Source organism: Scardinius erythrophthalmus (genome assembly GCF_964197995.2).
Source record: "Scardinius erythrophthalmus genome assembly, chromosome: 7".
NCBI classification, from domain to species: domain Eukaryota; kingdom Metazoa; phylum Chordata; class Actinopteri; order Cypriniformes; family Leuciscidae; genus Scardinius; species Scardinius erythrophthalmus.
The window spans coordinates 11,826,680-11,854,407 of NC_138227.1; the positions used below are offsets into that span (position 1 = coordinate 11,826,680).

Sequence of the window (27,728 nt, forward strand, 5' to 3'; positions counted from 1 at the left end):
AAAAATGTAAATAACTGTTTTCAACATTGATAATAATCATAAATGTTTCTTGAGCATCAAATCATAGGAAAGGCTGTTTTAAATTGGAATAATATTTCACAATATTACTATATTAGAATATTTTGCAATATATAAATGCAGCCTTGGTGAGCAGAAGATAGTTCTTTTAAAAACATTAAAAATCTTACTGACCCCAAACTTTTGAATGGTAGTGTATTATTTGATAACAGATTCCATGACAATGTTAACAATTCCTCCACAAGAATGTACCCCTTTAATTTGAAGGATTAGAGAGCCTGTTTTTTAAAGATGGGTCTAGTTTAGTAAAAAAAAAAAAAAAGATTTTCCCTTTTTCTAGGAAGTTGAAATGTAATGTTATTTTCACCATTGTTATTGTTAAAGCTAGCAAACACTTATTTTTTTTATGAATGCAATGTTGTTTCTTAACTGTGAACTGACACTCATCCATTCAAGTGGAAAAAATGCAGAACTCCCACGTTTCGTAGAGTTAGTCCGGCTGCAGGATTACACGTGGGCGGATTATTTAGGTGTGTTTATGCTACACAGATCAGATATTTGGTGTGGGACTGGAGAAAGAGAAAAGAGTGCAAGTTAATGTGGGGCCCCAGGCAAAAAGAGGAGGACAAAGTTGTTCCAGGGTGGGGGAGTAAACAAGCCAAAGTGTTACACAAAGAGAGAGACGTAAAAGTTGAGAGGGAGGGAAGAAGGTGTATGTGGGACTGGGAGGAGACAGAAGTGGATATGTATGATCTCATAGAGCTTCTCATTCACAGCTCTTTCCTGCTGATTGGCCAAAAGATCTGTCAGTCAGCTCACTTCCTCCTGGGCTCTGTGAGGTTCAGACAGTAGGGGGGTGGAGGCAGGGGGAAGAGGGAGTGTCCTCAGTAGTTTTCTCACTGAGGCACAGCAGACACAGCTCAACACGACAAGAAACTGAAACACAGCCTGACTTGCAAAGCAAGCCTAACCAGGAGCTCTCTCCGGCTTATTTGCTGTACTTGGAGGCCATCTTGAGCAGACGGACTTACTGCTACAGGCATTCGTTTTGCTTTCTCATTTGTTAAACTTTCTTTTATGTCACCAGTGTGTTTCTTTGAAGTTTGGACGTGTCCCTCTTCAAAGTGTCTTTGGAGTCGCGAGAGAACAGGAAGCAGGAGGAGGAGGAGGAGGAGGAGGGGATACTTACTTTGAAAGCTAAACTTTATCTGCATTGCTCACCTGCTCCTTCTCTGGAATGAAAGCCGTGTAGAGGAGCTTACCGTGAAAGAGAGGGCGAGAAGAAAGAAAAGCTACTTCCTGGAAAGGTATCCGTTGTTTTTAAGCTCTAGGAGACACGGGAACACACAGCAGGGACAGCCACTATTGATGAGTGAGTGACTGCTGGTGTGTGTAGGTGAGTTTGCTGCCTCACACTACCCAGTCTTATCTCTCTCTTGACTGTCTTTGACTCTTCAGCATGGCCAATGTTAGTCCCTTCATGTCTCCGGGACCCATGTCCCAGGTCTTCTTCCCCCCGGGTGGCCCATCTCCACCTGGGTCAGTGGTGATGCATCAGGGGACACCGGTCTCTGTCCATACATCTCAAACCCCAGGGTTCCCTACAGTGGACATGGTGGTTGCCCCAGGTCCCGGCGGGGCATCTGGAATGCCGTCTGGGCCTCCGGCGCCAGCTGGTGTCTCCTTCATCATACAGATTGGGCTGACTAGAGAGTCTGTGCTTCTACCTCAGACTGCAGACCTGGCCTACATCAAACAAATTGCTTGTTCAATTGTGGACCAGAAGGTAAGCACCACCCCAGTACCTTGTGCCTTGATCCTGTGTATGCACTTTGCACAGCTCAAACGGAAGTTAAAAAGTTTTGAAGAAGTGTGTGTGCCCTCAGAGTTTGTGTATTATGTTCTCCATTGTTTATGTGAAATTTTCTAGAGCAGTTTATATTTGAAAATTCAATGGAAATTATGTGGTTTACCTTTGGGGTCTGCTAAAATGATTTTCAGTAAACCCAGACTTCAAAGATTCTTCATTGAGTAGGAAGGGTTTTCCTTTACTGTAAAGCCACTTTTTTCCCCACAGTCCATCACACCTTGCACGTCAAAAATATTTCTTACGTAACACACAGTTACCACAGAGAAATGCAATGTATGCAGAGCATGCTGTGGTAACGTACGGCAATTCTTATCACAGCAGTTCTCCACATAAATATCTCACACTAATCTCCAACATTGCTAATTCACTGATATGTGAACTCATGGAAGGTTGGAAGTATAAACAAAAAGGTTGTATATGTCAAAACATTGTCCATTGTGGGTTGGGTTGGGTTGGGCTCAATCAAGCCCTAGATGTAAAAATCAGACGCACTTAATGTCGTAGTCCAGTACAGAACCCATTTCTGCACTAATGGGACAAGAAACAGGCCATCCAATTCATGACTGCCCTTACCTCAGATCTGTATTAGGACCTAACGACAGATTGTATCAGCCAATCAGACTGTGAGATGATTCAATTATCAGATTTCCATGCTCTGGGCAGTGGCCAGGGTCAGCTTAAAAGGTTCATTGGGAAAAGATTTTTCCAGGAAGCATTTGTCTATTCTACCCTATACCAGTAATTAAGCTTTGCAAAAAAGCCCCAGAGAGCTTTGCAATCACTAGTTTGAATCTCAGGCTTGAATTTTGTTATCCATGTGAAAGTAAATGCCTTGACCTATTCCTAGGGAGTTAACTTGTTGCAAAAGTTGCCTCGGAAGGGAACCTACAGGGTTAGTCATGTTTTAACTCTCAAATTTTTATATTATACGATTCAGACTTTAATGGGAAACTGACCATGACTTTGCTTTTCCCTTTAACTCACAAATCAGATGATTACAACAAGTCCTCTGTTGTGTCCTTTGGATTGGGAGATTTGTGAGCTTGGCTCCTTCCCTCATCTCCCCTTGGCTTCAGGCAGAGTGAGTCACAGTGTTCCCTCTCTGTTTATTCAAATGGCTCCCTCTGTTCCATAGGCACTTTTTTCCATTCACTTGGAGGGTAATGTGGCAGCATCACTCAATTCCTCCCCCTAGGCTCAATTTATCCTCTTCTAGGACACATTTAACTTTTCCTCAATCTCTAAAGAACTGCAAAATTGTCCTGCCATCTATGTAATAAATAATTAAAGCATCTGTACCAGGCAAGGACAGTCTCCATTGATCGGGTTGTCCCTTTTGTTCCTTGCCCAGCCTATTTTCCCTGCTGGTCCAACACGTAAGCAGTCCATTGTCCATGGGATAAAGAGGAGGAAATGAAGCCTGTTTCCTCCCAAAGTAGGAGGCCATAGTGTGTCCTCCGCCTCTGAACCGCTCCCTTGGGTTTCCTCCAGGAGTTTGTTTTCTCACTGCAGGTTCCCAGACAATGCAGTTAGTTCCATCTCTGCACATCTCCATGTGACATACCTTCTCTAAAGCTGGTTTTGACTTTCTTTTGAGTTTGAGCAACAAAAAGAAAATAAAAGAAAGAAAATTAGGTGTTCGGAGGAGTTTTGTATATGTGGTTGGCAACAAAACAGGCGTCTAAATAATCATGCTGTACACAGGCTGAACATCAACCAAATAGTTGGGTTTAAGTCACATGTGTCGTCGTCTTTCCCTAGAGAAGAATGTGTGTGGCTCTCTCTGGATCCCTGAAGGAGTGCATTCTTTGGAATGCCCGGATCACACCATCAATCTCCTGTTCCCCCACCACTGGCCTCATAGGCCTGGGGTGTTAATAGCAGAAAAAGAGCAGATTTGTGGTTTTATTTTCAGTGGTTTGAACAACAAATTGGCAAGTCTCCTCTTCAATCCTCTTTAATATAATGTATAATTATAATCACACAGTTTGTGGCAAGCATGTGGCAGTTTATAATAAAAGAAAGTTAAACAGTACAAAACTATCTTGTGTACCAAGATACCATTCTAGACCTACAGGTTAAGGAGGTTGGATATCAGTGGGTGTTTCCCCATTCCTCAGGGAAGAGCAGCTGGTTAAAAATCACTACTCGTTTGTTTTCTTACAAATGCGGCCACTGTAAAGCACACAATGTCTGGTATCAGGGGAGTCACAGGTAATTCTGCACCGTGCAACTCCCATATAGTCCTCTCTTACTCCTGCTCATTTGCATGGCTGAGAAGAGTCTTTGCATGGAAGGACCGTATTTCCTGGTTAAGTTACCGCTTTGCACTAGCCACCATTTGACTATACAAAATACACATTTGGTCGTGTGCTTATCGACAGGAAATGAATGACAAAAGTGAAAAGAGAAAAGACAAGAGAGACAATCTTTGTCTTGTTGTTTTGTTAGGGATATTTTCTTATGAGCTGATCTTAAAGCTGTTTTGCATTAAATCTAAATGTTGAAGATTTAGATAAGAGTTGCTGGTCCCTAGATAAGAAGAAATCTGCTCAACTTCTTCTTTGATTAAACGTACTTCATGTTTGATCTACACAGACTGATTTGAATAATAATACAATTTTATGTTGTTTGTGTTTTATTTTAATAATATATAAGTCGATATAGAAAGTGGAAGCAATACAATAAAAATGAAGTAAACACATTTTTCACCGCCAGCGGCAGATCACTTTCCTCAGACAATATTTTCTGTCATACACATTTATTGAAACTCTGGAATAGGATTATGATGCATACTGCAAACTTTATTAAGACTATTATTTTAGGCCACACCAAAATTCTACAATGTAAATAGTGAACCATTGTACCAATGAATATGTTAATCATTTAGTACAATTGTGTATGTCAAAGTCCCATTCAATTAGCATATGATACAGTCATTTTACCATGGTACAGCCACTTAGTTTTTGAAAGAATAATGACAATAGTTTCACTAACTCTTTCACTATGTTGGGTGCTCAATTATGAGGTCACAGATGGTTTCTGTTACCCAGGGCAGTATGGCTCACCCGTCGCACCAGTTTCCACCAAAATACCACAGTTAACTGTGATTGTTACTACAATAAAAGTGTTCTAACTTGGTCTTCTTAAAGCTTCTTAGAATGTTTGACGAAGATCTTGTTAATTTATTATGAAGTAGTAACAACTAGAATTTTACTAGAACGGTTCTAGAAGAACTGTGCAAAAGTATCCATTGCGATACTAGGGTGTTGTGGCTGGTTGCCAGGGTGTTGCTAGATTGTTACTAGGCTGTTCTTTATTTCTTATTTTACTATAGATGTCTATATCATGTTTAATATTTAAAATCCATATGAGGTTACAACAAAATGACTAATGAAAAATGACATCAACATTATTTTTGGTCCCTGTTTTTTTATTTAGCACATCTCTGTTTGTTTTAAATAACAACATTATATTTAGCTAGAAGGATGTTCACTCAGTTTAGTACACTGACACACAAATACTGCTGTTTGTAAGGCCTTAATCTCACAGTTGGCACACCTTTTGGTTTTGAAATGTGTTGTTGAATGCCATGCTGTTAGTAAATCAGTATGTAATTAATCCCATTAGGATTATATTCTTTTCAGACCAACCATGGTTTGGTTGATTTCTTTGGAAGAATGGAGATTTTGTATTATAATACAAATCAAAGCAGCTTAACTTCGCCATGAAAAAAGCATGAACGAGTGGAACGAGGTGTCAGTCTCACATGTGCTTGAATCGACTGTAATGTAGGACGGTGTGAACGTTAGGTGTGGGTGGAGTGTGCAGTTTGCGATTTTGGAGAAGGTGGAGCAGTGTGTTTATGTGTGCATTCGTGAATGTGCATGAGTGTAAGAAGAGAGGTTTTGTGTTTAGTGTTTCCAAGCCGGATTGCTGCAGAAAGTTAAATGGGTGGGTTACCACAGTGGGTAAACACATGATCTCAGGGTGAAGAGAGAAGTCTGGTTCCAGTCACACCGGCAGACGAGCATTTATGTGTGTGGTTTCAAATGCTGAGCTCCCCGTTACTGTCTTGAACAAAAAAGTACAGTAGCATTACCATGTTATTATGGACATGTGCCATGGTGCAATATGGTAATCATTCAGTAGTGCATTGTAAACTCAGCCCTTGTGAAAAATTCGTGATTTTTTGACCCACTTAAGTAGGAGGACTTTAAAACATACATCTTTATGCCATTTGATAAAAAAAAAAAAAAATTGTCTTTGAAATATGGTTAAAATGTACTGCCCTAAAGTAGTTATAGTAAACTAAAATACGCTTTACTGTCATTTTATTGAAACTAGGCTGTCATATATTTAGTTATATTTGTAATGATGAAGTTGCAATTTAGTAGCCTATATATATATATATATTAGTGTATACAATTAAATATATTAATGAATAACACAGTAAAGTTACAATTTTAATCAAGCGCTTTAATGGGCTTTATGTTATTCAAGTATTAAGAGCAGGCGCGCTCAACTCGCAAAATAGTTTATGGGTGCGAGTAATAAAAAACGTTTATCAAAAGTAAAGATGAAAACCTGAGAGTGCGGTTTTTCATCTTTACTTTATGTTATTCAACACATCATAGGCAATGCTTTTCAAAACCCCTTTTTTGTTACATGCATGAAACTCTTCACATCCTGATAGCAATTAATAGGCTTATAAAAGTGTCTAAATATATATATATATATATATAAGTACATGTATATTTTTGTCTCAGAACCAAAAAATGTGTCGTGCCCTATTTTTTACAGTCTATGGTCGTGCCTGCCTGTCAATGTATTTGCACAGCTCCGCGTGCCCTGCTCGCGCGAACATGAGGTTATATGCAGCAAAGAGTTGAAGACTGACAGCCACCAAGCGCCAAAAACAAACAGCAGCCACATTTTACAGTTTCTCCTGAACCAAAACAACGAGCTTATGCTGCGTTCACGCATGTTGTAACCGTAATTTAGACACGGCAACCCTTTCTACCTGGAGCTGTTCACGCCCTCAGACTCGGATTTATGCGTTTCTATGGCAACAATATCAATGCCGAAATGGACCTGCAGCAGTCAGGCGGTACAAGTAAGAGCTCTCTAAGTTGTTTACGTTCATTATTATTGTAATATTATATGCTTTGAGACATGAGGTATATTTAACGCGTGACGCATTGCAGACTCAGGCTGTGCGCGTTCATGTGTGGATTTTGAGAAGCTCTGAAGGGAGGCTGGGACCTTATGCTTTCAAAGCTAACTTGCTATTGCTAGCCTCTCCAAAATTGCCTTCTCTAACTGTAAGTTTACTTCTTTAAAGCATGACAAAAGATGATTAAAACGTACTGTAGTGTAAAACGTGTACTTAAAGTGTGTCATGTACACTTTAATTGCCTTTTATTTCATTAATAGGCTATATTATGTGCAGTTTCAAGTTTAAAAAAAATATAGGCCTAACTTTTAAGATTTTATGTACACTGCAAGTGCACATTCAATACAATTAAGTACATTTTTCACAAGAGATATCAAAGTGCCATGATAGTATTAGCATCATATACCATCACTGTATTGTATCGGCACAATAAGGGTCTTTTATGTGTGTTTAGGCTTGGGAATAAAAAACTACAGATTTCGTGCCACCTATGTACTGATTCTTTTCAAGTAATTTGTCAAAAAGATTCAAGAATAAGTATCCCTCAAAAGTACTGAAAGAATCTCATGAATTTATAAAAAAAAAAAATTCCATTCACATCCTTGCTTCCATCTCCATTCATTTCTGTTTTTCTGTTCAAAGTAATAAAGTCCCGACTATGGCTCTGGGGATCAATGTGGCATTCCTATTGGCTTACCTGCCTCATCACCCTGACGCCTGGGCCACAAAAGACCATTTCAGCACGGTGGAGCACATACTCATTTTGTCCCTTGGCCAAGTCCCCTCCGCCCCCTTCTCCCCTCCGCTTGCCAGCCATGCCTCTCGTGTTACCGTTCGCTTGAATAAAAAAAAGGCTGCTTTGTTTTCCGAGCCCTTGCTTCAGCCTTAGGCAGCACACAGAAAGTGAGTTTGTGGGCTTAATGAAATCACTGTGTGTGTGTGTGTGTGTGTGTGTGTGTGTGTGTGTGTGTGTGTGTGTGTGTGTGTGTGTGTGTGTGTCTGGAGCGTGTGTGATTTTTTGCATCTAAACCAACATGTTGAGTTCAGGAGGTAGAGACTCCGGTCCCATTTTCAGACACTGTTGTTTTTGTTGTCAATTGAAGATTTTGAAAGTGCTCCAAAATCACGTTGACCGTGTTACATAGAGCAAAATTGACAACACAACCCAAATTAATATTCAAGCTCTGTTGATAGTACTTGCTATGCTGTAAATTACGACAGAAAGTTATTTTGACTCATCCCTCGGTTAGAAAAACACTGAGAGTTGGAGGTTGTCTTTGAAGGCAAAATTGTGCATCTTACATTTTTGGTTAAAAAGCTTTTATTAACTAATCCATATGTAGCCAAAATGTGGTATATTTTAACTGTAGGCCTAGTTGTCTGAATGGTTTTATTGTCTCATCTTATCTAGATGCACTTCTGATTATGCATTCCCAGCATATTTTTTTTGTGAGTGGAATATGTTCCATGGAAAAGTGCTGCACAGATAGATAAATCATGTAGTTATGTGTTCCTTTCTTGACATCTTTGTTCACATTTTACTGTTGTTTACTGTTTTTTTTAATAGTGATGAGATTTTGACATAACTGCATGGACTGTTGATAAGCGACACTATATGTAGCTTGTGTAAACTATGTGTTTAAATGCATTTAACAGTTTTTCCAGTATATAATTGCCCCTTAGACTACTATTGTAAAATGTGTCAACACACTTTTTGTTCTTTTTTTACAAACCGAGACGAGACAAAATAATGTCTGTGGGGATTGACAGCATGCCACAGGGGGGGGGGGGGGGGGGGGGGGGGGGGGGGGGGAAGAAAAAAAGAAAAAAAGAAACAACACACTAAAGCCTGAAAAGCATTGAAATAAATATCAGTAAATACTGACAACTTACATAATATAATAAAGTTGAATCTATTAAAAAAAAAAAAAAAACTTTCCACACAAAGGCGCGTGATAAAGCCTACCGCTCTGCGCTTTGAGAGGGATGTGGACACGAGCAGGAAAGAGACCATCGATCTCGTTTCTGATATCCTCATGTTTTCTACTTGTAAAAGGTATGAAGAGCGAATTTTATCTTCCACAAGGGCAAGGCATTTAAGCTGTTTGCGCGCTGCCAGAGAAAGCAAAACTAAAATCACCGCGCGTGTGAAACGCGCTTTACAAAATGAACTTGACGCGCCTTACCAATTATCATATGTCTAACAAGCACAAACTGTGTTAAAAATAATTTGACTTACAAGTAAAAATGTTGGCTATCTGTCCTACAGCGTTTTTCTACTTTAACACAGTAAAGAATACGAAAATAATCGACCTAAAAGCGAACAAAGGAAGAAACGTTTAAAGGAGAACTTGGTAACTTTTTTAACTTAATAAAACTGTCTAGAAATCATTTTGATGGTTAAACAACCTGTTCTGGTGATATTGGTGACTTTCCCCGCTCCCCCCAGCGTTCCCAGGCGGAAAACCAACCTTGCAACTTGGGCACTACCCCGGCAAGACAGAAATTGGAAGTCTCGTGAGAAGCGAGAACGAGAACGAGCGCGAGCGCGAAACACGAATTGCTTTACGGCAATTCGACATAAACACACACGCATGTATGATGTATTACCAGATTTTACCCACCTCAGTAGACATAGCTCCACACCATACAGTTGGCTTGCTCCGATCATAACAAACGCACATGAGCAGCGGTAGAGAGGGGGAGGAGGCTGAGTTTTTTACGACCGTGTTGTGAAATATACGCACCACCACAGCTGTAGGGGGAGCTCGTGGGGAAAAGATGCGACAACAAAAGGGAAAATCAGCGAAGAAGTGACTAGAGTTCGCTAGAGTTGCCGAGTTCTCCTTTAACGCGTCTTTGGGTGAGACGCGAGTGAAGATATGGGAAAAGAAAAAAGAGATTCCATGCAGGGATGAGTCACGATTTTTGAATATTCGATTAGTTGATTTAATTATAGAATATCTAATGTTCTAATGTCTGTTGTGCGATCATTCTCTAAAATAAAATCTCCATGTTCTGGTGCTGATGCAGTGGTGACGCGTTCATGTAACCGGAGGGTGACGCAGTGCTGCAAATAACGCACATAACAGCTGTCACAAAGAACCGGCAAAAGTAATGATTATGTACGTGTCAAATATAGCAAGGAGACATTTGAATTGTTTATTAATAAAGTGTTTTGTGTGTGTGTGTCAGTGTCGAGCTGCAAAGATGAAGTTGACGATGAGAAATGCACACTTCATACGGAAAACATAATGCTAGTCGGTTTATTTTCGTTTTGAATTGTTTTGTTTAAAAGTAGATAATTCAAGCTTTCTATAAGGAATAACTAATGGAATATTTTTAAATTCGCTAATAATCGGGTGACCAGATCGCAAACCAGAATTCAGAGCCGACAAAGCTTAAGTTTATAGTCTCACGTAGGCTACAACTCTCTCATTCGTCATGAATTCAAACTTTTCCATGGCTGCGATATAACATTTAATTGCTAAACCTATTATTTCTTTTGTAAACAAAGCTTTGTGTGTCATAATATTAATGTAAAACAGCATTCATAAACAAACATTTTTTTAGGCAAAACACCGCCGGTACTACTCAGCCACCGCGGTGGCGCTTTACAACCGCGGTGGTGCGGTTGTCAAGTTTACCGGCACAGCCCTAGATTTGATACTCAGTTATTATCAATGATGGAAACAGTTGTGCTGTTTAATATATTCTTTTGGAATACTTTTTTCAGGATTCATTGATGAGTAAAACGTTAACAGCATTTACTCATAAAAACAGCATTTATTCAAAATAAAAACATTTCTAACAATTTAAATCGTTACCATCACCTTTTATCAATTTAACGCATCCTTGTTGAATTAAAAAAAAATTTTTTCTTAATTTCTTAAAAAAAAAAAGTTATTGTTCCCAAACTTTTGAACGGTAGTGTATATTGTTACAAAAGATTTCTATTCTAAATAAATACAGTTCTTTTTAACTTTTTATTCATCAAATAATCCTGAAAAAAGTATCTCAGGTTATGAAAAAAATATTAAGCAGCACAACTGTTTCCAACATTGATCATAAATCAGCATATTAGAATGATTTCTGAAGGATCATAAGACACCAAAGACTGGAGTACTTGCTGATGAAAATTCAGCTTTGCATCACAAAAATAAATTACATTTTAAAGTATATTAAAAAAGAGAACCATTATTTTAAATTGTAATAATATTTCATAATATTACTGTTTTTTTTTTTTTTTTTTTTTTTTTTTTTTTTTTTAACTGCATGCTTGATGAGCATAAGAGACTTCTTTCAAAAACATTAAAAATAGTAATGTTTCCAAACTTTAGACTGGTACTGTATATACAGTATATATACAATATATATATATATATACACACACACACACACACACACGCTGTATATATGATACCATATCAATGAGTTATAATGCTGTAGCAGCAGTTTGGCCGCACTGTTAAGTTAGTGAGAAAAGCATCATTGGTATTTGCACCAGTCCTGCAGGCTGTCATGCTCTACGTAATGGCCCTAGCCATGTGTGGAATGTAAATTTGGCCTTTACACCTTTTTCCATGACACTACTGACGTTCACCTTTGTTGTTATATCTGTGTTATCTACTCGTGACTCAAAGGAAAGTCGTCTTAAACCACATATACACTGTGATTGCATGGGACTGACGCAAACACATTAAACAAAGAAACAGTGCGCTTGGTACCTCCAAAAACTTTCCTTCCTTGCCCTCTTGGACTTGTGAGAACACAAACAGGAAGTCAGGCTCTTAATCCCGATATTCTACATAAACATCACAGGAGTTTTACCATGTCTGACAGGCGTACTAATACATGGCCTGCTGTTGCTTTAGTTGAGTTTATAAGAATATTACACGAAGATCCAATGAAATGGTTTGACTAACACAATTTTGTTTCCTGTGACGTATTGGTTGCACTTTATTTTACAGTATGTGCACTTACTTGTACTTACACTACAGAGCATTACAGTGTACTTACCTAAGTAAGTACTGGGTATTATGTTAAGGTTAGGTTTAGAGACAGGTTCAGGATTAGTAGTTATTACCCAGTTATTGCAATTACTATAATATGCACATAGTATGTGCATGGGGAACAGGACGGTTCATTGCAGATGACATTTGAAGGAATAACTTTTTGTTCTAGACAGCGTTTTATTAGTGATTTTTATATAGGCCTATGCACATACAGTACATAGGTCATACATTTTTGCTTTATTTTCCGGAAGAGAGAGAGATGAAATGTAATAATTGTGTGTATCTGCGAAAAGTTTTTGTCATCTTTTTTGAGTGCACCAGCATTAGCTTGCTAATAAAGCTAAATAGCTTTATAACCTTACTAAAATCCACAAAACATTGTTTCATAAGGAAGTAAAAGCAATCAAAGACCCCATAAAATCAATGTACATGTATCTCCCCTTCTGAGAAGAACACTTTAAGACACTTGCAAAAAAGAGTCCTGATTATTTAAATAAGGGCACTTTTTAAAAATAGTACACTTTAGTGGCCTTTGATTTGATTAGTAGTCCTATTATACTATCTTCAAGTACAGATTTTAAAGTACACTACAAGATTACATTCAATACTCTTTTCCACAAGGATAGTCTCTTAAACTGGTCAGCTATTGCTAGCTGTTCAGATTTGCATTGCAAAGAACTCCTTCAGTTGTGCCTATGCTGCAGGGGACTACCCATTGCACAAGTGGACTAGGGTGGAGGAACAGAAGAAAAGAGTAAAACTCAGTAGAATAGAATCTTTTATGGTATTGTGCTCCTCCAAATGACCTCAGTGTTGTATTTGTTGTGAATCAGCTACTGACATCACCCGTTTATTGCGTCATCTCTTGCGACGGGGAATTCTCATTCATTCCTGTGTCTCGGCTTGTTGAACCGTGCCTTATGAGCAAAAAAAAAAAAAAAAAAAACCTTGGCATTTCTGATACGTTTCTCAGCTTGGAGGTACTATGACATCACGCAACCCAAAAATAACCTGACTTGCGAAAAGCATTTGTTCCATCACACACAAACACAAAGGCCGGTGAAATTCCCGCACTGAGCCAAGCAGTTGTTGGCCTCTAATGAGTGTAGCGTTGACGTCTTTACACAGCAATTACCATGGCACCGTTTCATTTAATGTAAATATCTGCCAAAATCCTTGGGAAGTTTATGTTTTAGCCATTTAGCTAGTAACAGAAGACTATTTCGAGGGTGATGACGGTGGACGGCTTAAGAAGTTGCAGCCAAGGGTGTTGTCTCAAACATTGTATTGCGGTATTCGTATTGTGCTATTTTAAAGATGAGCCTTTTGTATAAGTCTCTTCCGAGTGCTGTTTGCAACATTTTAAAAACATTTGCATACCTGCTGTCCAATTCCTACAAACATTAAGCATTCACAGTCCAGTTTCTATCGTTCATTCAAATTTAAATGCTCACCATGGAACAGATTATGAGGGAACTGTTTTTGAAAGGGTTATCTTTGTGAAAAGTGTATAAGCTGTACTGATTGGAAACAAAACAGGCATGTTGCAAACAACCAGCCATTGTTCCTAATATTCATTCATTCAGTCTGGTCTGCCACTTTACACAGTAATCTCCTTTTGCTTCATACCTATCCTGTGAAAAGAATTGCATTTTAGCATACTTTTAAAAAGTGCTTATTATGAAAATAATATATAACCATGAATACCATGCTGTTTTAAAACACTTAATTGCATGTTAATAATTAATTGAAAATGTGTTATAATTATATTAAATGCAATTCGCTAAAATTTGGAGTGCTTTTTTGACCCACTTAAAGGACTTTTATAATCACATCTGTTGTGAAATATGATTAAAGTATACTGTTGAATACACTGACAAATGTTTATTGTAAACTAATATACAGTACATTAATGTAATTTCTTTAATTTATTATTATTTTAAATGTATTTGTAATTACGCATCTGTAATGATGTTGTAATTTAGAAGTTTTAACATATATTAACATGTATTAACATTATATTAATAAATCTAATACTGAATAGCATGGAAGCTTGTTTCCACCACCGAATAAATCAATTTAAAAGATAGTTGCGACTTTTTATCTTGCAATTCTGATTGCAATATTTTTTTCTCTGAGAATTGTGAGATATAAACTCGCAATTCTCACTTTTTTTTCTCGCAGTTCTCACTTTTTTCTCACAATTCTCACTTTTTTCTTGCAATTGCAAATCTCGCAATTCTGACTTAAATTCGCTATTGCGAGTGTTAAATTCAAATTATGAGGAGAAACTTGACTTGTCATTATAATTTCTGTAATGACCAACAAAATCTACCAAGAGCGCAAATTAGCATATGGTTTAAGACCTGCATTTTTTGGGCGGTAAATAATGGCGCAAATACAATTGACTAGAGCAAACCTTCGTAAATCACCTTGTGCGATTCGTTTAAATACTCTTTTTTTTTTTTACGCATTTAAAAGTGCGCTGGTGCAAGCTGTTATTACCGGTAAATATGGCCCTATACTGTATATGAACCCTCAATTCTGAGAAAAAAAAAGTAAGAATTGCAAGTTTATATCTTGCAATTCTGACTTTATAACACACTATTGCGACTTTATATCATGCAATTCTGAGAAACTTGCAAGATTTTAAAGTTAAAATAAAAAAAAAGTACTTTACATGTGCTTTAGTATGTTAGTCAACACATCAAAATAAGTGTAGCCTACTTCTTTATAGCACGGCAAAAGAACATTAAAACAATGACACTTTGTGCAGTTTTTAAAAGTGTACTTGAGTGTGTGAAGAAATATAGTCATAAAAGTGTTCGCTACTTTGTTTGTGGCTATTTATTTCATTAATATTGTCTGCAAGTTGTACCTGTGAAAATCGCACAGTATTTAACCAAAATATGGTTAAATATTGTTGACGGGTCACTTATAAGAGTGATATTGGATTTTGCATATTGGATTTTTTTTTTTCACATTTCTGTGCATTGAAGTATGTGTTCATAGTTGATTTTAAAAAAGGGTCAATTGGTATAGAATCCTATGTGCGATTTTCACAGTTCACAAAGATTTAGTTTTGATGCCTATAAATAAGTGAATCATTTTGAATTCAGATAGTTATTTGGACTTTTTGTCCACAATATAATTTTTTTTAAGCTACGTCTGTGTTATGTTTCCAACTAATATGCATGACATGTGGTAATAATGAGTGCCCGACTCAGACATATAAGTTTTAGGTTCACTTGAAGGCAGAACCTTAAATGTCACCTACTGTAGATCAACCTTAGGCAATAGGCGATATTACGGAAACTTTAACATAGAATGTCACAAAATCTGGGTCGGGAAATGTGATGTCATATGCATTTCTTGTTTATTTGCTTTATGCTGGTTGACTATAGTAATTACTGTGCAAATAGTGGCTTTACCAATCATATTGGCATCTGAATAGGTCATATAAGCACTTACAGCTTCTGGCATGATTCACTGATTGAGTCTATGTTACGACTGTATAATCAATGAACGTCTGTGTGACAACATAAATCTATAGGCCTATTTAGGCCTTATGTTTGCGAAGATTTGCTTTTGTTCATTGATAGACTGAAAGATAGTATTGAAAATAACATTATGTTTGAACGTCTCACAATAGATTTGTCAACTTTAGTTTAATCTGCTTGTGGCATTGTTCAAAATACAGTTATCTATGTCTAGATCTATTCAAACCAAGCTATTAAAAGACTAGATCTCACTTTATTGACCGTAATGCATCCGAGAGCTTGATACACAAAAAGACGCATGCTTTCAGTGCTTAGGAATGTGTGAAGTCGTTTTCAGATAAAGAAGAAGGGCTGGGCATAAAAAGCCACATAAACTGTGTGTGTGTGCTGTAAACACTAGATACATGAAAGGAAATGGCGGTGATGATGAAAAGCAGAACTCTAGTCTATTAGCTCGTTTCTCACTTCTCTGTTGCTATTTTTGACCCAGATTCTCATGCTGTCACAGTCCTCTCTTGGTTTGGCGACCCTGTTATTTTTCTTTTCTTTTACCTGCTATTATTGTAAAGGTTTTCAACCACAGAGATGTACAGTAGATGAGGTCACAGGAGATTCCTATAAATAATAACTTCTGTAAAATAATTTTCAATTATAGTATTATTTATTATACATTTTTAAAGACGTAAAAAAATTTCAGCTTCTTTTGAGCTTAAAATATTGCAAAATGTAGTCAACATACAATGTAAATTTGAGACCCGAAAATGTCTTGGTTAGAAATAGAACAGAAAAATAATATAAACCATTCTCAACAAAAAAGCATAAAATGCCAAAATAGTCTATTCCTACATTGCCTGGTGCTCTTGAATGTGGATCTCTGGTTGCACACTGTCTCTATTAAAGCAGGTCTTTGAGTCCTGAATTGGAGGATTGGGCATTTCCATTACAATTAGTTGATGTTTGGATAGTACACAGAGGGCAATCTAAGGAAAAAGTGACTTCTCGTTCCATTATTAAGGAGTTTGTTTGTAAGAACCAGGCCTTGACATGTGGGAATATTAACAGACTGAAGTGGGTCATGGTGTTGCAAACATTCATTCTAAAACTGCTGTGGCCAAACTATTCTCGCATTTTCAAACCATGGTCCTGGTCATGTGACCACGATCATACCAGAGAATGAAGCCACAAAGTGGTTAAGGGGGTTCACAGATGAATAGGCTAATATATGGATCAGAGGCAGTCTTTGCAATACAGAGGACCGTTTTAAAGAGAGATTGAGGCCCCCCCAGTGAGGAAAAAAAGATAAAAACATTTTGACTGCTATTACTTTATTATATCTGTTATATTTAACAATGTTATCTCATATTTCACTCTTAATGGTTTATTTGTAAATGCATTCTATCTCTTTAACTATAGCTTGTTACAATCAACAAAACAACAGTATGGAATCTTAATCACTCGCTTAATCAACCACCAGTAGGTGGCAGCAAATCATGCTCGTAACGAGTAGGTCATTAAGGGTACATTTACAGGACAACGATGTACAAAAAACGGAAAAGTTTTTCCTTTTGCGTTTTTCGTGTACAGATGACAATGTTGTCAAAACGATTTTCACATTGAACCGCGAAAACGATTAAAAACATTTTATTATGCTGTCAGGCCAGTAGTTGGGGAGGTTTATTTAACAACAAGTTTTTTACAAAGTTACATCGCTAACTGCTGGCCCAGCAGCATAATACAGCGTTTGTAATCGTTTTCGCAGATCCGTGTGAATGGGGATCGTTTTGACAACGTTGTCGTCTGTACGCGAAAGCTGTAAAGGAAAAACTTTTCTGTTTTTAGGACATCGTTGTTGTACCCTTAAAGGGGCATTTCACCCATTTGAACATTGTTTTTAATTTAAATTGGGTCATATATGTAGTCGAAATGTAAAATAAATTTTGAATTTGGTGCCTTTGTGACCGAGGAAAGACAAAAAATAACTTCAGGACGCATTTGTATGAAAGACAACAACTCCCACAATGCACCACATTGCACAGCTCCGCAAGCCACTCCCACTAATCCAGAAAGCGCATATCTGCCTAAAAGAGAAATAACTCTTACGTCTACAAGGCTAGCTACCACCAGAGAGTAAAGTCCCACCCACTGATCTGTAATAGGTCTGTAGCGTGAGCGGGTCCCGCCCCCTGGGAAAGACGAGGAACGAGTGTTGTAGTCTCAACAGAAATCCCCCCCTCTTACACTTCCTCCTACAATGACGCAAAATGATGATTTTTGCGTCATTGTAGGAGGAAGTGTAAGAGGTAAATAACGGATTTCTCCCGTCTCAGGGGAAAATGAGAGAGTGTTGCACGACCATTCAATAGTATGACTGGGTTTCTAACAATGCAAAGCTTAATGCAAATGGGTGAAGTGTCCCTTTAATAACTCACTCGTTTTGACAATGATTTGCTGCCACCTACTGGTGGATTGATTAAGTGAGTTATTAAGATTCCATGATGTTTTTTTGTTGATTGTAAAGTTTACGTTTTCAGTCCCCCAAAACGCTGTTGTCGTGTAAATTAAAAGCCAAAATGCATAAAAAGTTTTGTTTTTAGTTGAACACGGTGTTGTGTACACAGCCCTCTTTTTTAAAGTGCAAGCGGATGCCCCTCTTTTGCGAGGCCTGCTTGAAGTGAAAGTGGTGAAACATAGCAAAGGCCGCTATGTGCGCATGTCCATATGTCTTTCACTAGAGGACAAAGTTAAATAAAGTAAGCAGTATATCAAAAAATAAAACAAAAAGACTACAATGGTGGACTAAATTCTTTAAAGTACCCTGAATCGTAGTTACTATTAAATTACCATTGTATATTACAAAGTACTTTAGTATTAACATCTGATTATTATTGTTATTATGAATTCTTTTTAGTGTCAAAAGACTATAACTTCAATTTGTGTTTGTGTTCCAATTACTTAATTTATGTTAGCCTAGTAGCTTAACTGTAGCTAGAAGTAATTGCTATTTAGCCTATTAAAAGTAAGCCAATTTAATGATGAAAAATGATTTAAAGTTTTTTTAATTTTCTCCACAGAGACGAGAAACATGTTAACAGTCAAATGATATATATATATATATATATATATATATATATATATATATATATATATATGTATTTATTATATTTATTTATATATATATATAGTTATTATAATATTTAATTATATAGATTTTAATTTGGCTGTCAACATGTCAAACATGTCAAAATAATACATACATGATACAATATCATACATTTTATAATAAGACACTTTATGGTTATTGGCCATAAAGACAACTAATATTGCAAGTGAATAGTGAAATATTGCATTATTTTCGTGGATTGTTCACTTGCAGCTTTGATGTCTGCCTTCACAATCTGAACTACTTTAAAAAAGCTAGTCGTCGCATTGGGAGATCAGCGGTGCAGTTTATTTGATACTAGATTTTTATTAGAAGCTGTTGCCAGATCAGCCCAAATCCCTGGAGCGCACTGGGGATCACCCTTTATTGGCATTTGATAGGTAATATGAGGAGCGAGAATACAGTTCACACTTGGGAGTGCAAATAAATGTCACTCATCTTTATTACTTTAAGTCAGTCCAGAGATTTGCAATATTACTTGTAAGCAGAGGGCATTGGCTATTTATAGCGTGTGGTTTTTATGTCAACGTGCTCATGTCTGGTGAGACAACACAGGGTCAAAGTCCTGACGGATGTTGTGAAAGGTGTTTGTGTAGTGTGCGCTGAGAAGAGAAGAGAAGAGAAGAGAAGAGAAGAGAAGAGAAGAGAAGAGAAGAGAAGAGAAGAGAAGAGAAGAGAAGAGAAGAGAAGAGAAGAGAAGAGAAGAGAAGAGAAGAGAAGAGAAGAGAAGAGAAGAGAAGAGAAGAGAAGAGGGCAAATGTTTCCATAATTCATCTGAATCATAATGGGCGCAGCCGCCCGAGACCATGTGGGAAACACAATCCTAGTCAACACAAAGCACCCATAGAAACACTGCGCTGTCTCCAAGCAAAGCCCAGGGAATGGCAGATATGATTGCACCAGCATCTATTGTCTGTGCCACTGTGCAAACATGCATAAGAACAATTGAGGATACATATGTAGCTGAGCGATTTGTGGCTGATAATTTGGCCTTAGGTCCATACTGTAAAATCTCACAGTGGACTGGAAAAACATCTTATTTGCCACCAGTTTAATTGGCTAATAAAAGGAGCATTGGGTTAGTACATTGTAGCAAGCCGCAAGTGCTTGTTGTAGTTAAAGCATGCAGGCAGTTGAATAATGCACATCTTATTTGAGTGTATTGTTTTAGACCATCAATGCTCTTATTAAATTGACTATGTATGTACAGCAATAGTGATTATTGCACATGAAAAAAGATGCTAAAATTAAGATGTTTACATGCAACCTAGGCTCATTGGAAAAAGTGCCTCTACCAACATATATCTATACTTTCAAGTCAATGCAGTAAAACACCAACAACTTTTGCTCCTTTACACACAAATTATGATATCAGGGGCAGATTATCAATTAATAAAGACTTATTTTCATGTGGTTTATGACCTCATAACCAGAGTGCATAGTGCTTGTAATGAACTTTTAGCGCCACTAACCGGGCATTTAATTTCCAAACTGCCTCCATATGCCACACAATTTTTGCCAGATACACGTTCATCTGTTTCAGATAAAACTGACTAAACGTGATTTTCGTGCCTTTCACTGGACATTTCACTTTGAAAGTGTTCTGAAACTTGACAGAAGCAATTAATATAATTTTGCAGAAATGCTTCACCAATAAACCTGGGTTGTTTGTTTACTTAGAAAAACCTCTTTAATCCCATGTCTATGCTGTTTTCCATTTCTAAGATTATTTGTCAAGAAATTTAATTTTGTCACTATTTTTCCGCCATTCATTTGAATTTTCAGATGCAGTAGTTCTGTTTGTTACTGCTCTTATACCAATTGTAACCCATGCAATATATTGTTGTTAATGCACTTAAAGCCCATTCTCTATTCCGATGCTTCCAGCTACCAGTGACTTATGCATGACGCATATGTGTCATATGTGTAAATGTGTAAATATTATAATCAAAATGTATTTCTAAAAGTAATAAATATTAGTTATTCCACAAATGTAACCCTGAAAAAAATGTATTGTACATTTCAGCACATGGATGTTTTCCTTTATTTCTTGCCAAGTGCCTCAAACAACTCTTGCTAGTATCTTTTATATAGCCTAGATTCCACCAACCTTCCAAATACAGTAATTGTTTCTTTCTCAAAAGTGTTCATTGTAGCAGCCCACACCATCAGCAAATCAGATTTAGAGCTTGTAATTTTTTGTTAGTCAGTCAGTGAACAAGCTGAAGCCGTTCTGAGAATGTAACAGTTTTATTCTATAGTTATATAATGGGACATAAATAATCGTTTGACTCATCAACCACTAAAGCAGTTATAATATGTGAAGCAGCTTCATTAATTGCAGACAAATTCTGAACAACCTTTGCCCATTTCAGCAAGAGCGGTACGTTTTTTTGCTTGAGGCCGCCTGCTGCTGTCAAGCTTGTTTAGAGGCTGGTTAGAAGTTGCGGTAGCATGCCGGGTGTGGACTATAATCTTTGGCTGCAGCTCAAGCCTCTGGAAATAGACAATATGGAGGGTTGTTGACTTTCTTGTGGAAGCTTCAGGCAGAGGGAGGGAGAATTTTGGGCGGAAGGCAGGGACCTTGGTCCGTCTCTTCCTCTAAATGAGGTGGAGGTTAACCACATGTGCTCTGAAAGGAACACATGGGAATCCTAATTCTGGCAGTCAAAAAAACAGGAACTGGGTGGAAAGGTGTTGTTTGGGGTTTGGGCTGTAGTGATTCTCTATACTCTTTCTCTTTCTTTTTGTCTCAGTTTGTTTCTTCCTGTCTTCCGCAACTGCGGGGAGCTTTGAAGCTCTCTGATGTCGTATCTGGGTTTTGTTTTCTCACATCCATCGCTCTTGTTCTGTAAATTATTTTTCCATGCTTGTATCACAACATCAACATGATCCCCTGCCGGATTGTACATCGCTCATTAGCATGTCAGTGATTGGAAAGTCCCACTAAAACTCCACCTTGGATGCAAGACAAGCGCACCAATTCTGGTTGAACCTTAAACCTGGTTTTACTTATTTACAGGATTCTTTACGCATGAATAACTTTTTGTGTGTTGGTTAAGCTGCAATCACACTAGGCTAGTATACAAAATGTCTGCGGACACTGCAAGGTCGTTATGTGACTTAGGCCTTGTCCACACTAATACGTTTTCATTTGAAAACAGAACTTTTTCTCTCCATTCTGTCCACACTGAAACACCGTTTTAATGAAAACAAAGCTTTTTGAAAATGCTCTCCAAAGTGGATAAATTTAAAAAGCCTGTTTTCGTATTGTAGTGTGGACTGTCAAAACGGAGGTATTTAAAAACGATGATGTAAGTTTAGTCATGACGCATATTGTACCAATATATATATTCATGTTTATACCGTTATTGTGCCTGTTATGTGCTATTCACTTTCACACTGTTGCTAAAATATGTGACTTGCACACTCTTTATATCACAAAGATGACAGAAAATGCAGTCACATTTGCTGTCCTGCGGCAATACATGAGAGCATGCGTTGCGTTTTAGGGGGAATCAGAATGCCATACTGACTGGACGAGAGGAGGAGCTGGGGATGGAGGAGGGTAATGAGCTCCTGAGAGACACAATAGCTGCTGATAATACTGAAGGAGCTTATATATGTATACAGTGATAGGCTTCTTATTCCTAAAGGTAGACGTGGATCAGCTGAGAGTCAGAACTGACCTGCCAGAACTGATGATACGCTTAATTTCTGTTAGGACCGCTAACGTCAAATACAATTGACAAATAGCATACATTTAGGATTGGCTGTATGGATTTGTTCTGGGCAATAAGCCCCAAAACAAAACCATATGCCAATATCCCCCAAACACAAACTGACAGCGAAAATATGGTTATATATATATATATATATTTTTTTTTTATACACACTACCACCAACACGACTGATGCTGTTTTAATGGTTAATACATCCTGATGTTAGTGGCATATGTTGAGTACTATAGATCCAATCTAATGGGGGAAGCATCACCCCAAACTGGAGCAAGCTTGTGGAGCAAGCCACATTGCAACAGCGTGTTGCTGTAGCCAATTTAACAGTTTAACAGTATAACAAGCATGTTGTATAATTGCGGAACTATTGCTAAAACTAGTGTAGTTTGGCATGGGAAGCATACACCCTACAGCAATAGCTCTGACTAGTGGCAACAAAATCTGATACAACAAGCATGTTATATGACCATAGGACTAGTATTAAAACTAGTGTAGTCCGGTCAGGGAAGCATACACCCTGTGCTCTGAGTCATATCCAGTGCGCTGCTAAGCAATGAAGTACTGTGTGCTTCCTCATTCATGAAAATAATATCTGCTCCCATCGTACTGAATTCCATTGGTTGTGGAGGTGAAGATGACGCCTGCCATGATTCCACACTCATTCACGGGATCATCATGCTACGCTGTTGTTAGTGTTGAAGGACAGACCTCTGCGGTGAACAAACCTAAAGTGTATTTTGCACAATATGCTACCAATAATCTAGATAAGCTTTAACCACCATGTGCTAACTTTAACACAGCAGCATGTTGCAGTAATCGGATTGAAAAAAAAGCTCATTGTTTATTCTGTGCAAAAACAACGTTTTGATTACCACAGCATGTCACTTAGTACAGTATGCTCTATAATACTAGAAGCCTAAATAATGAGCATATAGCCTAGCCTATAACATTTGCATTAGCAACCAGTACAGTGCTGATAGCAATGTCGCTGAAACAACAACAAGCATTTTGCTGATACCTGGATAATCTTAGCATATCATGTGACAATGACACCAGATATAGGTCTAAAACACTGCCATGTTTCCAATAGTAATTAACAGCTTTTAGAGCAGTGGTTCTCAAACTTTTTTGGTCACGCCCCTCTTTAAACCTTTGAAACAAATCTGAGCATGCTTCCAATAGCAACCAGATAGCCTTAAGCACACGCATGTTTCCAGTAGCTACCAAATAGCCTTAAGAACAAGTTGTTAATACTGAAGGAGCTTATATACGTATTCAGTGATAGGCGTCGTATTCCTATAGGTAGACGTGCATCGGCTGAGAGTCAGCTGATGCGAGCTTGACTAACGTGACCTGCCAGAACTGAGGCCACGCTTAATTTCAGCTAAAGGCAGCAATATACAGAAGTCAACATTTTAAGTGGATCAAAAAAGTTCAAAGTTGTCCTAAGACAAGAACGGTATTGTTCAAAATTCATGTATAACTTTGAATGAAGGTTTTGATCCACAAATGTTAATACTGTACTTAATCAAAGAATGACCCGGTGTGACGTTTTCAATAAAAAAAAATAAGGCCAAAACGACATTCGTTTGGAGTTCTTTCTGTGAGATCGAAACGTTCCTGAAAAGTTGTTCCAGCTGGTAAACACCTTTGACGTACCATTGGTCTTTGGTGATTTTTGTAATAGGTAGGTGTGGTTCTGAGGCTCCGCCTTCTTTGACATGGAAATCTTCTGCGGTTCATTTCTTCTGTTCAGTCCGTCGAGGTTAGATGCGAGTAAAAACATGAACACACTGGAAAGCTGCTTTTTTAATTTAATAGAAATTGAAGTTCTATTGAAAGAGACATGGACACTGTTTTTTCATGTTTGATAGAGTAAAGCTGCTTATTAAAAAGCAATCTATGTTATAAAGTTGTATATAAATCAACGTGCCGTGACTTAACTGGAGAACAGTGCAGAGCTCATGCAAACATATCCACATCACTATGATCAGATGCTTTCTTTACTGCTGTTTTCTCACTGCTGTCTTTTTTGTTGTCTGTAAATCGAGTTTACCACTTAAACCTTGAAATGCTGCAAATTTCCATGAGCTTGTATTTTCTGTCTCCCACATTCGCATGCGAATGAATAGAAGTCAATGGAATGATATCATCCATGGATATCATCCATTATTCCATGTTCCGCAGTGGAAAATCCCATTGACTTTCTCCAGTCGCACATCCACAAAGACACAAGGAGAGGGCCCTTCATTTAGGCTGCTGTTGTGATGGCTTCTAGCTCACTGACTTGTATGACATGCAATGAATGGGACATTATAAAATATTCAGGAGATCTGCTCCAACGATAAGGCCCTATGCATTTGACTGACATTATCAACCCCACGCCCCACACTCCTTTGACCTGCGGTATGGGGCAGCTATATCTTTTTTCATTCTTGTTGTTCCTTCATCCTTTATATGTAACACTGCACCTATGTCATGCTATTGACTCTGCCCAGCTTTCTCATTTCGAAGTCGGTCCAAGTTGGCTTGTTCAGGTAGCTAATCTTCTCTTGCCAGGTAGTTGCTTGGTGCCAATTGGGATTTCACTCTACAATGATTGGCAGGCGACGGCTGTAATGCAGAAGTGCTCAGGTATCACACCCGACTGGCTCTCAGGCTTATATCTCAGCACGGTCACAGCTGTCAGCCCAAAATGAAAGGCAACCAACTGAATCCACAATGCCAGATCACATGCTAATTAGCCCAAATGGGTTCTGCATTGGAATCCCCCTGCAAGATCTTCATCAAAGAGCTGTTCTTCTGCTGCTCTACATGCCTGGTGATCAAAAGGCTTTGGATGTATATTATTTTTGTTGGTTTAATGTTTATGGTTTTGAAAATGCTCCAAGCTGCAATTGAAAATCCTTAAAGGGTTCAAGTCATACATTTTTGATCAGTTTCTTTTTTTTATTTTTTTTTATAAAAAAATTAATATTAATAATGTTAGTCAAGGTTTTCATGCCCTAAAATCATTAATGTAATATTAGATTACCATTTTCATCCTCTCGCTGACCAAAGTAAACTTTGTCTTTGCATATATAATGAGATACAAAGTTTTACGGGCTATTGGTTTTCTGTCGGATTCAGTAGGTTTGTAGAAAACTGTTGTTCAATAACAGCCTCTTTGCAAAGGTTTGATTGTGACACATTGTGACACAAAACAAAACACATTTGGTGCACTCTCAGTGGCGTGATTTTTGGTCCACTCCAACATGAAAATTTTGTCATCATTAACTTGCCCCCTTACACCCCCCATTTTTGATTGGCCATTGGGCTAGTTTTGTTCCGCAGACCTGGCAACCCTGATTGGACCCCATTGACTTTCATTGTATGGACTGCACGTACATTCTTTATAATATCTTCTTTCATGTTCCACAAAAGGATTGGAACAACATATGGTGAGTAAATGATGACAGAATTTATATGTTTGGGCAAAATCGATGACTAGAATTTTTAATGGCAAAGGCAATAAACCGCACAATGTTTGGCAAATGAATATGTTCGTTATCATTAGTGTAATGCTGACTTAAAAAAAGTTATACTGCTTCTGGCGTTAATGAATAATAGTAGGCTATATATCCTGTTGCCTCCTTATTACAATACTTCACTATGAATAACTGACCCACATGTATGAAAATAAATTTTGACTGTCAAAAGTTAAAGGAAAATTACATATTTATTAATTAATACAATCTCCTAAAACAACATGAAACCTCTAAATCCGTTCAGAAAAATTACGGCAGCTCTCGACTCAGCAGAGCTACAAAAATTAAAAGCTCTTCTCTGCAACAACAGGAAATCTTCAAAAATGCAGCTGGCAGAAGCAAAAAACAACCCCCCCCCCCACACACACACACACACACTCACTCACACACACCCCTTGACGTGAAACACTTGCACAAATAAGAGAGGAGATCCCTGGTGGGTACAACTGCAAAAGTGCCACCCATTTTACATACGGGAACCTTTGCAGATGGCTCTTCAGTAACATGATGACCACCATTCCCAGTAACTGACTCCAAATGCTGGATTCACCATGTTTGACCATGAGCCAAAAATCTATGAAGGATGTTGTGGTTGTGTTGAGCTGCTGTAGTGCAGTGACGGTTGCTGACAACAGGAAAAGAGAAATATTACATCAGTGGAGTGCAGTGGATATGTATATGCACCATAAATGACGCTAATCAATTTATCCCGCTTTCTTTGTTTTGTCCAGTTTCCTGAATGTGGCTTTTATGGGATTTATGACAAGATCCTCCTCTTCAAGCATGACACCAGCAGCAATAACATCCTGCAGCTGGTCAAGGCAGTGTCGGATATCCAGGAGGGGGACCTGGTCGAGGTTGTTCTGTCCGGTGGGTCATAGAGTTATTAACCAGTAGCTCAAAAGACCTTCAAATTTGCTGCAACAAAGCTAGTAGAAGTCATTCATTATCAAGATTTGATGATTTCTGGGACATGAGCGACTGTTGGCCTTTTTTTAATTTCCCCCTATTTCACATTAATGTAATTTGACTGAATCTGATTCCCATTATCATACTTATTTTAATTTAATAATTTTTTCCCAATGATTGACCAATTATGATGATAATAATAATGTGTCATAATACAGTAATAACAATATAAGGAGAACCTAAAATAGTACTAAAATGACTAAACCTTAAATATAAATAAAAGCTAAATAAAAATATTAAAAATTAAAATGAAAATCAAGGCTAATTTAAAATATCAATAAATGCTATAATACGATATAAATAATACAAAAAACACTATAATAATGAGAATTAATAACTTTAATATTTTACTAATAAAGTAAAATATTAAAAAAATGATTTTCTCTGTGCCGAATACTGTGTTTTATTCAATTTTAAGATGAAAACTGACCACAGTCACACAAAATGTGTTTTTTTTTATTATAAGATTTACCCATGCAGAGCAACACAGGGATGTTATTATGCTGTGACAAATGGAAACTGATTTTCAAGGAAGCACCAGAACATGAATCCACAGGTTCTGTATTCTTGTTTAGATTGTGTTTGTGAGTCATTTTAATATCAAAGCACCTTTCAAAGACACAGTAGTGAACAGATTTAAATGACATAGAGTAATTTTACTGAAATTTGGCACATTTTTCTATAATGTTAAATTGGCTGTAAAGTCAATAGTCAAAATCTGAACGATAGCTTTTGTCACTGCATTGAAGGAATAGA

The 27,728-nt window shown here is 37.6% G+C and overlaps 1 protein-coding gene across 1 annotated transcript in view; it reads left to right on the forward strand.

Annotated features, from left to right (window-relative positions):
• Nucleotides 1-916: 916 nt before the first annotated feature.
• prkd2 (protein kinase D2) overlaps nucleotides 917-27,728 on the forward strand; it is a 40,561-nt gene continuing 13,749 nt past the window's right edge. Inside the window, exons 1-2 of the mRNA XM_081371350.1 lie at nucleotides 917-1,804; nucleotides 26,735-26,873. Coding sequence (XP_081227476.1) covers nucleotides 1,478-1,804; nucleotides 26,735-26,873 — 466 coding nt within the window. The 5' untranslated portion in view covers nucleotides 917-1,477. The remainder of the gene's footprint in view (nucleotides 1,805-26,734; nucleotides 26,874-27,728) is intronic.